This window comes from Hevea brasiliensis, chromosome 15, assembly GCF_030052815.1.
Source record: "Hevea brasiliensis isolate MT/VB/25A 57/8 chromosome 15, ASM3005281v1, whole genome shotgun sequence".
Classification (NCBI taxonomy): domain Eukaryota; kingdom Viridiplantae; phylum Streptophyta; class Magnoliopsida; order Malpighiales; family Euphorbiaceae; genus Hevea; species Hevea brasiliensis.
In genome coordinates this window covers 32,646,797-32,663,073 of record NC_079507.1, presented here as the reverse complement: position 1 = coordinate 32,663,073, position 16,277 = coordinate 32,646,797, and the positions used below count along the sequence as shown (strand labels likewise).

General features: G+C 25.6%; 1 protein-coding gene across 1 annotated transcript; it reads left to right on the top strand.

Annotated features, from left to right (window-relative positions):
* The first annotated feature begins 8,772 nt into the window (after positions 1 to 8,772).
* LOC110667364 (bidirectional sugar transporter SWEET5) lies at positions 8,773 to 16,062 on the top strand. Its single transcript, XM_021828174.2, has 6 exons — positions 8,773 to 9,024; positions 9,573 to 9,609; positions 14,637 to 14,853; positions 15,247 to 15,408; positions 15,507 to 15,629; positions 15,732 to 16,062. The coding sequence occupies exons 1-6, from the start codon at positions 8,982 to 8,984 to the stop codon at positions 15,921 to 15,923; spliced, it is 774 nt and encodes a 257-aa protein (XP_021683866.2). The 5' UTR covers positions 8,773 to 8,981; the 3' UTR covers positions 15,924 to 16,062.
* The last annotated feature ends 215 nt before the right edge of the window (positions 16,063 to 16,277 follow it).

Sequence of the window (16,277 nt, the reverse complement as noted above, 5' to 3'; positions counted from 1 at the left end):
TGGTTTGAAACCACGCTATCATGTATATTGATTGTATTCCTCTCTAGCTTGTCTAGTGGGATGAATTGAATTCCCTCTCTGGCTGAAGTGTTGAGGTGTGTGCCTGTTGAGGACGAATAGAATGAGTACTCATATTTTTGCTAGCTAGCCATGTTATTCCTCATTAGTCATCGACTTTTGGGATGAATTGAATACCTCATTAGCCATCGGCTTTTGGGATGAATTGAATTATGGATCATGATTAAGTTGTGTGTGATTTCTTGATGTGTATTGTGAGATTGTGAAATGGATTTTAAACTCTCATTGACATATCTTGTCTTTTGAATTCAAACTGATCGACTTATGGAAAATTATTGTGATATTGAGAAATGGAGTTTAAATTCTTATTGACCTTTATTGTCTTAAATTTGACTATGGTTTTAAGTATCCACTATTTACATGATTTATGAATTGTGATTTAAATTGTATTTGGTTAATGTTGTGCACCACTGAGACATTGTCTCAGCGATAGCTTTTTATTGCTGTCGCAGGTAGAGAGACAGACAGGGCAGCAGACTAGGCTGCACATACCTCCAGCGAGAGATTTTTCGGGTATAACGAGTATACCGCTTTTTGCATTTTGTACTGTAATGTATGACACTGTATGTATATTTTCTTTTTGGTTTTGAGCAGTTGTAAATTAAATTGTACCTTGAAGTTGTAAATTAATTATGAGTGTTTTGGATTGTAAAAGTTGTATTATATTTCCTTATCTCGGACTTTGAAAAATTCCTATGGAATTGTGTTGATAAATTGTTGTGTTGAGAAATGTATTGGAGTTGAGATTTGGAAAATTATTGAAGTGCTTTTTTTTACAGGTTTTCTGAAGAACTGTTTTATCCAAAATACAGATGGCACCTTGCCAAAATTTTTACAGAAATTCCAAATAAATCAAATGAGTTAGTTGTTTCACCTCAGTTCACTAAAGTTTTTAACACCTGTAAATAGTGCTCACCACTGTAAAAGAAGTAAGAAAAGTTTTTAAAATCCCTTGTAGTGTATTTAATGGGTTATCAGTAGACGGAGTTGGTAATTCATTAGGTATACTATGGGATCATGTTATGCCTTACAGAGGGGTAAGGTGTGACACTAGCATAAAATTACAAAGTTTTAAGACATTCATTAAGCTTTTAATAGACATAAGAATCACAGCAATTCAATATTCCAAACTCAAGTTATGAATTTTCAAATTTGACTGCTCCTGTAAACCCTAGTAGCAGTTTCAGCTTTCCAGCACTCCTCACAACTTCCTAACTACTTCTAATTTAGTATGCCCAAGAAATCTCTACTTGAACATGGCAAAAGACATGAAATATATCACTAACCTTGATGAAAACCAACTACTACCCTTTCCTCTTCCAGCCTCCACAAAATTCCTCAAGCAATTAACTTCTTCAAGCTTAAATCTCTAAGTCCTCTTGCTTCACTTCACTTAGGCCTTCAAAATTGGTAGGATTTGAAGTTTTTACTTGGGTTCTCTCTTCAAAATTGAGAGAGTTTATTGCTAGAAAGAAAGATAAAAAGAGGAGAGAATGGTGTGATTAGCTGGCCAAATGGAAGAGATAAGGGAGAAAAGAATTTTGTTTTCTTTTATTAAGGGTTTTGATGAGCTTTCAAGTTTTGATTGGCTGCCTCTTTTTTTTTTTTCAAAATTTCCCCTCAACTTATTAATTCATTCAAGTCAATCCTTCCATCATTTATTTACCCCTTAATTTATTAATTATTTCAAGTGAGTCCCCTGGTCCATTCTTTCCTAATTTACTCCTCATCTTTCTAACTTATTTGATTTAGTCTCCAATTCCCTTTATGGCCAAATGACTTGTTATACTATTGGAGGCAAATCCATACTAACATTTACTTGGTACATTTTATGATTTATGTCTCCATAATTAAGTTCTAATTTCCACATAATTAATTATGCCAAATTTTATGGTTAGCCTTTTAGGGCAGATTTGAGGATGTTACAGGGCTAAAGACACATAATTGCCTTACTCAGACACCCTAGAGCTAGAGACACAGAATTGCCTTACTTGGACATCCCATATCATATGCATAGTGGGCTCATATGCATGAATGCCTCGTCCTTTTACTTTTTCCATTACTTTCTCATTGAGAACCATTGTGTCATCCATGAATTACAATCACAGCATAAATAATTATGCAGCATATTCATAAGGTTTGAAACATATATTTATATAGATTAACGTAAAGATGTAATTGTGTCTAATAAAGTATAACATGATGCATGAATGCACATGTGTACATAAAGAAACATTAATTTATTTAAAGAAAGTGTTAGTAGGTTCTACTCACAAATTGGTTTAATCTTTGACTATTACTGGACTTGTTCGGTTATTGACCTCTACTACTTCTCTTAATTTTAGGTGACACTTGAATTCCTTGTGTTTAGATCCTTCATGTCCTAACTCTTGTCTACAATAAATGGTTTGATAGGACCTTTAGTTAGCATTCATATAAAATTATATGAAATTATAATTTTATAAGTAGAGCACTATTCGATAGTTGAAGTTGGACTTTCAGCTACTAAAGATGCCATGCACTATTTACATGATTGTTCACGTAAGTTCGATTGCCTAACCTAGGTTTTCCACACTTATGTTCATAGTTTGAAACTTTGATCTATATACCTTAATTTGTAAACTTAGGTCCTTTTATCACCATTTTATGTTCCTTCAACTAGTTTAGGCCTTAAACAACTATAATTACTTATTAGTTAGCCCAAAACCCTAAAATCCACTAAATTAAAAAAACCCTAACATCAATCTAAAACTTTAAACTACTCCCAAAACTAATTTGATACTTTAAAATTATCTTAAAACTCTTCAACCACACAAGAGAAGAGAGGATTTATCTCACCTCCATTTGTCTAGGGTTTCCAGAGGAGAGAGATTCTTCCCATTTTTTTCCATACTAGCTTGAAGATAGAAGAAAAGAATGTCTTTACCCTTTTCAAGAGCTTGGGGTTGATTCTCCATCATTTGTGTGTCAGGGTAGGAAGGTTTGGAGAGAATGGTGTCAAAAACAAAGGAGAGGAGGTTAGGGGGAAGGGAGAGGAAATCATGGGAAGAGGTTGCTAGAGGCTCTAGAATTTTGTAGTTTTATACCCTAATTTGAGCAAGTTCAGCGACCTAACTTGTAATCTTTGGCTACTTAACTTGCCTTTTCAGGATTGCCCAATTTAAGCATTCGTTTTATCATTCCTTTACCCAAAACCTGACTCAATAAGGCTCTCCATTGCATGGGGCTCTAAGGAATATTTTGTCTTCGAGCATTAGATTTCGACAAGCTTAGGTGAGGGGTATTACACCGCGAATTGCCTCTTGGCCCTCTACCCTTTTGACTAGAATTAAAAATTACAAATTTAATTTTTTGTTAAAATTAAATTCATATTTTATTTTCAATAAATAAAATTGTGATTTTATTTTAGTTCAATTGGGACTTAAACTAAAATTTTCAATTAAGAATTAATTTTAGAAATTAGTTTCTAAAATTAATTAAGGGCAATTGGAAAGGGAATTAATTGAATAAATTATAGCTCAATTTTAATTTTTAGAAAAATGTGATGTCTAGAATAAAAGGAAAATTGTGGGCATCTAAAATTGTTTTGGATTTTATTTCTCCAATTGGTTTAGAGATTGAATTGAATTGTTTAATTCATGCATATGGTGTCAAAAAATTGTTTCTAAATTATATGTAGCATTAGGTAGCATGATAATTAGATTTAATTGTTTTGATGAATTAATGGAACTTTAATTATGATTAAACTCCTTGTTAGTCATTGGAAATTGTATCTGAAGCAATTAAATAGATTATTTAGTGGGAAGAAGATTATACATCTTTAGATTTAATATTTCTAATTATTAGAGATATTATTTCATTGACACTTGAAACCAAAAACAACAGGAATAACAAAATTTATTTATGCATTTAATTTGATTATAATGCATGAAAGATGATTGTGGACAAAAGATTGATGTGACTTCTCTTTATGGTTGAATGTATGTATTTTTATAAATAAGGACTGAGCTCCCTGGCCTTTCCCTTAATTCTAGATTGTAAATTCTTTTCTCATCTCTTTTCCCTCAAGCAAAACTCGAGGTTTTTGATTCTAAATTATGTAATTGTTATATAATTTGAGAATGAGTAGATAGAAAAATTATTTTGTAATTGTAGGCAAAAAGAGGAGCTAGTAAAAATGCATTCAAGAACCGCTTAGAAGACTACCTAGGGTTTTAGTTGTGTAATTCCCTTAAATGACTCGAGGGAATTAAAGTATTTACTGTGATCAGTTTGTAGTAAAGAATCTCATGGTTGTAATTGTGATGATGAATAATTTAGCTTTAAGCTTGTAATTGCTGATTATTTTAAAGATAGTAAAAGATGGCACGCCTATGAACATAGTCATATGTATGAGAAGGTAAACCACGTAAAACATATTGTTTGTTTTGTTTTTTCTTCAATTACATGCTTCTGCATTGCAATGAGGTGAAATTAGTTCCAACTCAATATTTAAAAATTAATAGAATTTATTATTGTTGTAATTTTAGTTTTTTATTTTAACTTAATTTTTGAGAAAAAGGTGTCCTTCACAATTCTTTTTAGAAAATACAATCAATTTAGCTTAGAATTGTACTCAAACCTTTTTAAAAAATGTAATAGAAATCGTTATTAAAATATACTGAATTTGACCTAAAATCATCTAAAACAACCATAAAAATCTATCGATATATAAACAGAATTTATCAATGAATTTGAATCCGTTGGTGATTACTAACAAATTTTAAAATCTTTTAAAATTGAGATATAGAAGATTGAGTGTTCAAATTATTAACGGAATGGATTTTAAATTTGTGAGTAATTTATGAGGTATAAAAAAAAATTAAGTATTTAAATTATCAACAAATTTATATTTTCTGATAATTTAAAAGACAAAAAAAAAAGTATGAGTGCTTAAATTGCCGACGTTTCCATTGATAAATTTTTCTTCTCATTATAACATATTCATATAATTATTAGTCATAAAATAAAAATATATTTAAAATAATAAAATAATTTTAAAAAATAATCTCTAAAATAATAGTAATATTTATTATTTTAATTAAAAATAATTTTTCTTTTTTTTTTCAAATTACAACAAATTTACTGACAGATTTTATTATTTGATTTTTTTTAAAATTTTTCTTTCAATTTACTCACGGATATCTATTGGGAAGTACCAACAGACATTGATCTATTAATAAAAAAAAAATTATCAATAAAGTTCACATCGCATCAATCGATAATCTGTTGGCAATTTTAATTAACTATAAATTTTATAAAATTACCAATAAAAAAATTTATTAGTAATTTTTAAAATTCTTATAGTGAACCATTTAGAGTCATCCTGATTCCGATTCACCTCCTTAATTAATTCTGAACCATCAATTTCGATCTAAAACATATCAATAGGCGGATTTACTCGTATATCAAAAAGGATGGTCATCATATATATTTTTAGTGGTGTATGCAAAAAAAAAAAAAAAAAAAAAAAAAAAACATAATAATAATAATAAAAAAGGGTTTGATGTAACTTAAAAATAAAAACACGGAAGCTTAATGTATACGATTAGAAGATAAATTTAAATTGACAAAAATTTACAAGTTGACGACTTTCAAAATGGGACCCAAATGCATTTACGTTTTAATGAAAAATGGAGATTAATTCAATTTTCTGCAGCTTAGTTGCCTCCCTATAGTTAACCAATTGCATTTCCATATACATTAGGTTATACCGTACGTAATTACCTTTTTTTCACTAATTTACCTGAGAGTGAATATTGATCGGTTCAATTCAATTGATTTGTTATAAAATTAATCAAAACTAAAATCGTTAAAGAAAAGAAAAACAGATTAATTTATGAAAGAATTGATTAAATTAGTTTCATTTGATGATTTCCTTTGATTCAACTGTTTTATTGGTTTTTTATTAATAATAATAATAATAATAATGAATTTTATCTCTATATTAGAGTCATATCTAAAATTGTGAAGTCCTAAATTTGATTTTCAGCATAATTATTGGAAAGAATAAATTACAAATAAACCGATGAGATATAGCAAAATTCACAAGTCAATTCTTGATTTATTTTGAGTAATGATTTGATTTCTAAATTTAAATTTCACTACCATTAATTATTTTTATTTTAAAGTATTTTAATCTTTAATATTTTATTTTATTAATAAAATATCATTTTTATATCTAAATTTTATATTTTTTGTTATTTTATATTTAAATAATTATATAAATATATATATATATATATATAATATTTAACTATTAATATAAAATAAATAATTACTTAAATATAAAATTTAAATATAAGAATTATTTTATTAATAAAATAAAATTTTGGAGACTAATTAAAATGCAGTTAATGAAATGAACAGTTAATTTAAATGGTAAAGATTAATTTATTAATAAAGATTAAATTATTACTAAAATAAATTAAAAATTAATATGTGCATTTTAGAGATTTAATTATTATTAAAAAAAAAAAAAAAAAAAAAAAACAATGTGATGCATGAAGTATGCGTGCATTGGTTTTGTCCCAAATATGAGCTCCGTCCTAAAGAAAACACATGGGAGAATTAACAAATGGTTATTCATGGGATTTGCGTGAGATTAAGCTACGTAATCACTAAATCACACATTTTAATACTGCCTTAATGACAACTATACATAAACAAATGCTACACTTTTCTATATCTTTTTACAAGCATCTAAGAGCTGGCATCTATGCATGTTCTGGTGGATCCCATCCAATAATATACTTCCTTTCTATGTTTTTTTTCACCTTTTTATTTCAAAATTAATTTTCGTATTTAAAAAAATTTAATATTATTAAATTAATTACTTGTGCAAATTAATTATATAGCTTTCTCCATTTTATTTAGAAATAAATTTTCATATTTAAAAAAATTCAATATAATTAATCAAAGCAATTAATTAATTACATAGCTTTCTCTTTTTTGTTTAGAAATAAATTTTCATATTTAAAAAATTTCAATATTATTAAGTCAAATGCATGTGCAATTAATTATATATAGCTTTCTCCTCTTTTATTTAAAAATAAATTTTTCATATTTAAAAAAAAATCAATATTATTAAATCAAATATATGTGCAAATTAATTATATATTGTGTTTTTTCACTATTTGGAAATTAAAATAATTTTATAAGAATTCAATATAACTATTTCTTTTTAATTCATTCTAATATTTAAAAATGAAAATTTTTTTTTATTTAAAAAATTATTTTAAAAGAAATAAAAATAAGTCTAATTATGTGAAAATTTAATTGAATTTTTTTAAAATAATTTATTTCAAACAAAGTTTAAATATAAATTTTTTTAAATTAAATATAAAAAAAATCTTAATATAATGTTTAGAAGTCATTATAATAGATTTGTAATTTAATACGGTGTGTTATCAATGAGATTTGAAGTTATTAAAAGAAAAAGGGGTATACATAATCCAAATGAAGAGCGTGGACATGAATATTAATTGCAAGACAAGTTATTAATTTGGGTATTATATCACTTGTAAACAATAAAAAATAGAAGTCATGATATTTGACAATATTCAACCTTGCTTTTTTAATAGGTTAGGTTTTACATATAAATAGTGAGTAATTGATTGACTAATGTAAATTTAATTCAACCATTCCATGCATTTTTTTTATTTATCATTTATTGGATAATTTTTTATCTTCATTCAGTTTATTATGGACTTAAAATATAACATTTATGATAAAATTTATATATAAAATAAATAAAATTTATTTATTTATATTTTAAATTTATGATAAATTTTTAATATCAGCTATTGTAAATCATTAGAAACCTAAACAATCAATTTTTATATTTTTCTTCAAAACTAACATCGAGCAAACATATTAATATTATTAACTTACTCAGAGTCAAAGTCACGAACTTATTTATGCCGTAAATCTGATTGAGATTGACTTGAGTCAAATTCTAAACTGAACTGGATGAATGGTATTAGTTTATGAATTAGCTCAGAACAGTAATATGGGGACCAATTCGGGTCCTGCCCCTTAAACTAAAATCTACTCAATTCAAAAAGATATTTGCTTTTTTTTAAAAAAAAAATAAATAAATTTATGTTTGAATCTTTTTAATTTTTTATATTAATAAATAAATAAATAATGTCTAAAAATATATTGTAATTTGACTATACTACGGGTTGGATTGAAATGGGATCAAACCATATCAAATTGTTTTGAATCAGAACATGTCCGAACCGTGAGGCCTGCTGAATCGACCGAAGCCAGATCAAAATTGACTCTCAGGTCTAAACTTACCAATCAAATTTTTTTTTAAAAAAAAAGAAAGTGTTAAAATTTTTATATTAATAGTAAGATTACAATCAGCCCAGAGGGACTTCTTTTTTAAACAGGAAAGACTTCTCAAAATTTTCAAGAAGATAATTACCAAAAATGATATAAATTCAAAGGATATATAGACTGAAAAGTGTCAAATAAAGACTCGAGGATATATTAGAATCTGTATCCATGTCATGTTGAGTTAGAGTTACGTGGTTGTTTGTCGCTATGCTGAATAGAGGTGCCTAAATGATGCAAAATTTATACATGCATAGAGTAGCATTATTTAGTAATTAGGACAAAACTCTTTCAATTTTAAGTCATCAATCTTTGATTTCTTGCACAAGACAAACTGAACACATAATACCCACTTCTACCATTGATATAAATACCTATCTAGCCATAGCCTATAGTGGGGAGAACTAGCTTTCTTCTCTCTTTGAATCTTTCTTTCAGATCTTCAATTAATTTCTCTCTTGATTTGAATATCCTTCTTTCTTTTAGCTATTCTATTTGAAAGTCTCAGCACAATCTGAACGATGGTTGACAAAGAAGTTGCAAGGAATGTTGTAGGCATTATAGGTATGCTGATTTCAACTCAACCACACAAATTTTTTTCCCTATAATTATTTTTTTCTAATAATTAGTAATCAATGAGAATTTTTGTACCCATTTGTAGGATGTTCTAGTCACTTTTTGGGAGTTTAGATCATCATAATAATTGCATGTTGATTGATTTTAGAAATTATAGTCGTTCCCATATGGCCTATTATAATGATATGCTATTTGATTTAATTTGTTGATCATTGAAGGCTTCAGTTTATATAGTGATTATTGATTTGTGATTAAGAATATAAAATGGCTCAACATAATGATTGTTAATTAGTGATAAAGTATATATAATGTTTAAGTGTATATAATGCCATAATGTTATGATTTATTCTTTGTTTGTTTGCATGGCCTAATATCATGGTTTAATTAATTGATTCATTTAAGGATCATATAATTAATTCAATCAAATTAATTAATTTTCTAGCTCTTAATTAGTATTGCCACCAGTCTTGATTAAATTTCTTCCTCGTAATTTGATTTCATTTAATAATTTTTGTTTGTTTATTTTGATTTTGCAGGAAACATAATCTCTTTTTGCCTATTTGCCTCTCCAATGTAATATAGATATGCCTTCTCCTTCCTTTTAAGTAATATTGCATGATATTAAAATGTTTATTTTATTTATTGGTTTGAGCCTTATGTTGGGCAATATTTTTTTTTTCATATAATTGAATTCAATTAATTTTTTAACTTAAATTTCATCATTTTATAACATTCCAATATCATTGAGCTAAAAGCTAATTGACAGGACAGCACCATTTTCTTAGATAATGAAATAGCTCTTGCCCCAATCAAATAAAATTTAAACTCCAATCTATATCTCTAAATTTAAATCCTGTAACTTGATTGATGTTGAAATTAATTTAACATTTTTTAAAACACTACTAATAAAAGAGCATTTATTTTATTAAGGAAGAAAATAGGTCATGTTAATATATTAATATATAGATAGAAAAATTACTAAGTACAGTAAGAGTATTAAAAGTTATCTAATCTCTTTAAATATTCAAAATATAGCGGATGATTGAAAATTATAAGGATAATAATTATTCTTATTAATTTCATACCAAATATTTTTTTTAAAGACTGTAATTATTAATTTAATTCTCTAAAATTAATATTTAATCTCTTAAAGTAGTAAAAATATTAATGATGTAAAAAATTAATTTAATTTAGAGTACTTTAAATGTGTGTATGCTCTTAATTGTCTCTTATGTCTAGCTAAAAAATAAAAAACTTTAACAAAATTTAAAAAGGTTATTTTTTTTTATTATTCCAATTAAGTAAAAATTTTAAAGAGCCATTATTATTATAATTTGAAACTTAACCCAGTTAAAAAAAAATTTAATGAGCATATATTTTAATAAAATGAAACTTTTTTATTAGCTCAACTTAGATTAAAAATTTGTTGCTGAATTTTTTTTTAATTTAAGAATTTAAAAAAAAATTAAATTGTGAGCGAGGTATATAAAATACCTAAGTCTAGTTGTTATACCCGTTGTACGCCTCATATATCTAAATGTTATAATCGTCGTTGATTAATATTTTTTTCTATGGCCCAAAAAAGTAAAAAAATTGATAGACCAATATTCTAGTAATTTCAAAGTTTTTTATTAGCTCAATTGTACAAAAAATTAATGAATTCATTTTTTAATTTTTAAAAATTAGTTTTTATTAACCTAACAAAATTGAAAAATTAGTTGCCCATATTTTTAAAATTTCCTTTGGGTAATAAAAGAAATATTTAAAAAACACACAAATTGTGAGCTAAATAAATAAAACACCTAGGTCTAAAATTTGCACCGTCAAACATTGAACTCAAATATTGAAATAAAGTCGAAACTCCTCAACAATTTTATTTTTAATTTAGAGTACTTTAAATGTGGGTATGCTCTTAATTGTCCCTTATCTCTAGCTAAAATAGAAAACCTTAACAAAATTTACAAAGGTTATTTTTTTATTATTCCAATTAAATAAAAATTTAATGAGCCATTATTCTTATAATTTGAAACTTAACCCACTTTTAAAAAAAAATTTAATGAGCCTATATTCTAATAAAATAAAACTTTTTTATTAGCTCAACTTAGATTAAAAATTGTTGTTGAATTTTCTTTTAATTTAAGAATTTAAAAAAATTAAATTGTGAACGAAGTACATAAAATACCTAAGTCAGGTTGTTATATCCGTCATACGCCTCATATATCTAAATGTTATAATCGTCGTTGATTAATATTTTTTTCCATGGCCCAAAAAAGCAAAAAAATTAATGGACCAATATTCTAGTAATTTCAAAGTTTTTTATCGACTCAATTAAACAAAAAATTAATGAATTCATATTTTAATTCTAAAAATTAGTTTTTATTAACCTAACAAAATTGAAAAATTAGTTGCCCATTTTTTTAAATTTTCCTTTGGGTAATAAAAAAAATTTAAAAAACACAGAAATTGTGAGTTAAATAAAGAAAACACCTATGTTTAAAAGTTACATCCGTTTGACATTGAACTCAAAGATTGAAACAAAGTTGAAACTTTTCAAAAATTTAATTTTTAATTTAGAGCACTTTAAATGTAGGTATACTCTTAATTGTGTCTTATGTCTAGCAAACAAAAAACCATAACAAAATACTCTAGTAATTTCAAAGTTTTTTACCGGCTCAGTTAAACAAGAAATTAATGAATTCATATTTTAATTCTTAAAAATTAGCTTTTATTAACCTAAAAAAATTGAAAAATTAGTTGCCCATATTTTTAAATTTTCCTTTGGGTAATAAAAAAATATTTAAAAAACACAGAAATTGTGAGTTAAATAAATAAAACACCAAGGTCTAAAAGTTGCATCCATTGAACATTGAACTCAAATATTGAAATAAAGTCGAAACTCCTCAACAATTTTATTTTTAATTTAGAGTACTTTAAATGTGGGCATGCTCTTAGTTGTCCCTTATATCTAGCTAAAAAAAAAAACCTTAACAAAATTTGAAAAGGTTATTTTTTTATTATTCCGATTAAAAGAAAAATTTAATGAGCCATTATTCTTATAATTAGAAACTTAACGCAGTTAAAAAAAATTTAATGAGCCTATATTTTATTAAAATGAAACTTTTTTATTTGGTCAACTTAGGTTAAAAATTTGTTGCTGAATTTTTTTTTTAATTTAAGAATTTAAAAAAGTTAAATTGTGAGCGAGGTACATAAAATGCCTACGTCTAGTTGTTATATCCGTCATACGCCTCATATATCTAAATGTTATAATCGTCGTTGATTAATATTTTTTTCCATGGCCCAAAAAAGTAAAAAAATTAATAGACCAATATTCTAGTAATTTCAAAGTTTTTTATCGGCTCAATTAAACAAAAAATTAATGAATTCATATTTTAATTCTTAAAAATTAGTTTTTATTAACCTAACAAAATTGAAAAATTAGTTGCCCATTTTTTTTAATTTTCCTTTGGGCAATAAAAAAAATTAAAAAAACACAGAAATTGTGAGTTAAATAAAGAAAACACCTAGGTTTAAAAGTTGCATCCGTTTGACATTGAACTCAAAGATTGAAACAAAGTTGAAACTCTTCAATAATTTAATTTTTAATTTAGAGCACTTTAAATGTGGGTATACTCTTAATTGTGTCTTATGTCTAGCAAAAAAAAAAACCATAACAAAATACTCTAGTAATTTCAAAGTTTTTTACCGGCTCAATTAAACAAAAAATTAATGAATTCATATTTTAATTCTTAAAAATTAGCTTTTATTAACCTAAAAAAATTGAAAAATTAGTTGCCCATATTTTTAAATTTTCCTTTGGGTAATAAAAAAATATTGAAAAAACACAGAAATTGTGAGTTAAATAAATACAACACCAAGGTCTAAAACTTGCATCCGTCGAACATTGAACTCAAATATTGAAATAAAGTCGAAACTCCTCAACAATTTTATTTTTAATTTAGAGTACTTTAAACGTGGGTATGCTCTTAATTGTCCCTTATGTCCAGCTAAAAAAAAAACATGAACAAAATTTAAAAAGGTTATTTTTTTATTATTCCAATTAAATAAAAAATTTGATGAGCCATTATTCTTATAATTTGAAACTTAACGCAGTTAAAAAAAAATTTAATGAGCCTATATTTTTATTAAAATGAAACTTTTTTATTTGGTCAACTTAGGTTAAAAATTTGTTGCTGAATTTTTTTTTTAATTTAAGAATTTAAAAAAGTTAAATTGTGAGCGAGGTACATAAAATGCCTAAGTCTAGTTGTTATATCTGTCATACGCCTCATATATCTAAATCTTATAATCGTCGTTGATTAATATTTTTTTCCATGGCCCAAAAAAGCAAAAAAATTAATGGACTAATATTCTAGTAATTTCAAAGTTTTTTATCGGCCCAATTGCACAAAAAATTAATGAATTCATGTTTTAATTCTTAAAAATTAGTTTTTATTAACCTAACAAAATTAAAAATTAGTTGCCCATATTTTTAAAATTTTTTTTGGGTAATAAAAGAAATATTTAAAAAATATACAAATTGTGAGCTAAATAAATAAAATACCTAGGTCTAAAAGTTGCATCCGTTTAACATTGAACTTAAAGACTGAAAAAAAGTCGAAACTCCTCAATAATTTTATTTTTTAATTTAGAGTACTTTAAATGTGGGTATGCTATTAATTGTCTCTTATGTCTAGCTAAAAAAGAAAACCTTAACAAAATTTACAAAGGTTATTTTTTCATTATTCCAATTAAATAAAAATTTAATGAGCCATTATTCTTATAATTTGAAACATAACCCACTTTTAAAAAAAAATTTAATGAGCCTATATTTTAATGAAATGAAACTTTTTTATTAGCTCAACATAGATTAAAAATTGGTTGTTGAATTTTTTTTTAATTTAAGAATTTAAAAAAATTAAATTGTGAGCGAAGTACATAAAATACCTAAGTCAAGTTGTTATGTCCGTCATACGCTTCATATATCTAAATGTTATAATCGTTGTTGATTAATATTTTTTCCATGGCCCAAAAAAGCAAAAAAATTAATGGACTAATATTCTATTAATTTCAAAGTTTTTAATCGACTCAATTAAACAAAAAATTAATGAATTCATATTTTAATTCTTAAAAATTAGTTTTTATTAACCTAACAAAAATTGAAAAATTAGTTGCCCATATTTTTAAAATTTCCTTTGGGTAATAAAAGAAATATTTAAAAAACACACAAATTGCGAGCTAAATAAATAAAATACCTAGGTCTAAAAGTTGCTCCGTTTAACATTGAACTTAAAGACTGAAAAAAATTCGAAACTCCTCAATAATTTTATTTTTAATTTAGAGTACTTTAAATGTGGGTATGCTCTTAATTATTTTTTATGTCTAATTAAAAAAGAAAATCTTAACAAAATTTATATTTAAATAATATTAATAAAAAATTAATTAATTAAAAGTTATAGAAGTAATAATTATTTTATGTTAACTCTGTAATAACGCCATCTTATATGAGTGAAAGAGCATGCATTCGGGTGTATACAGCATTGAATTCAAATGCCCCTATCCTATTAGCTACAGCTAAAAGGAGATGAAATCCATTGCAGACCCACATTTGTTGAAATTTGGAAAAGTAAATCAGTAGGTGAGTTCAAGCCAGACCCTTATCTGGCAACCATAATGAATTGCTTGCTATGGAACTTCTATGGCCTGCCAATGGTCCATCCAGATAGCACTCTACTGATTAGCATCAACAGTGCTGGACTAGCCATGGAGGCCATTTACGTTACCATCTTCTTCTTGTATGCAGACAGGAAAGGCCAAGTGAGTCACGTACTTTTATTATATTCTATTCATCTCATAAAAATAAAAATAGACCGATATATATTTTTGCACGGTTTTAAAAAATATTATTAATATAATTAAAATAATAAATTTTATTTTATTTCTTTAATATATTCATCACTCATATTGTTTCATTAAAAATTAAATAACTGATATTATTAAATTATTTTTTGATTTAATAGATTTTATTTTATTTTTTTAATACATATTAAAAAGAAGTGTATCAGTAAATTAATAAAATAAATTATTATTTAAAAATAAAGTGATTTTTATGGGACAGAGGAAGAAATTATCAATTTTATATTATAGTATAATTATTTCGAGATAATTAATTAATATTTTTTTTCTTTATTCTGATATTGGCAATTTCAGGTTAAGGTAATTGGATGCATCTTCATAGAGCTTGTGTTTTTGGCCATTTTGGTGACATGCACATTGAAATTTAGTGATACCCATGAACAAAGATCAACAATTGTTGGGATCATTTGTGTCATATTTAATATAGTAATGTATGCTTCGCCTCTTACTGTTATGGTATGCTATTTTTTCTGTTCCTTTCTTTTCTTTTTTAATTTTATATATTAATTAATAGTAGATATTGTTGACTAATTTTCCCTGGGTTTTAATTACAGAGGAAGGTTATCACAACAAAAAGTGTCAAGTACATGCCATTTTGTCTATCCCTAGCTAACTTTCTCAATGGAATCATTTGGGTCTTTTATGCTGTTATTGACAAACTTGATCTCTTTATTTTGGTATATTTTCTTTCTTTTATATATATATATATATATATATATATATATATTACAACAATTATATTTTAAAATTTTTTTAATGAATATTGCATTGTCTTGTAGATTGCAAATAGTGTGGGGTTATCATCAGGAGTAATACAACTAGCTCTCCATGCATGCTATCGTAAGCCTACCCTAAACCATGAAGATGTTGACAAGCCAGCTGCTGAGCTTCAACCCTACACTGCGGACGAAAATGGCTCAGACTTGTGGGTGCAGTGCTATCTTACTCACAAACATATTGATATTCCATAAAGTAAGAAAAATGGACTTCCGTAATTATAAATGAAGATATATGTATATTGACTATATAGGATAATCTTTTAGTATTTAGATCTAATTTATATTTTTTTTTTTCAGAATCCCAAATACCTCTCTTTAGATTAATATGAAATTGAAATTTCATATGAAAAAAAAAATCATGTGTTTCCCATTTTATTTTTTTTTTCCGAAACTAACTTATTTAAGAAAAATATATTTTTGTAATTATTTAATTAATGAAAATTAATTAAAATTGTTTGGTGGTATATATATATATATATATATTTCTTTTTAAAAAAGTACAGTTTTTTTTTTAATTACAGCGATAAAGCACAAGGCCACACAAGA

Excerpts from the sequence above, each read along its gene's own strand:
- LOC110667364 (XM_021828174.2), top strand. The coding sequence starts at position 8,982 with ATGGTTGACAAAGAAGTTGCAAGGAATGTTGTAGGCATTATAG. Across the intron at positions 9,610-14,636 it reads TGCCTATTTGCCTCTCCAAT|ACCCACATTTGTTGAAATTT; the intron begins GTAATATAGATA and ends AATCCATTGCAG. Across the intron at positions 14,854-15,246 it reads ATGCAGACAGGAAAGGCCAA|GTTAAGGTAATTGGATGCAT; the intron begins GTGAGTCACGTA and ends TGGCAATTTCAG.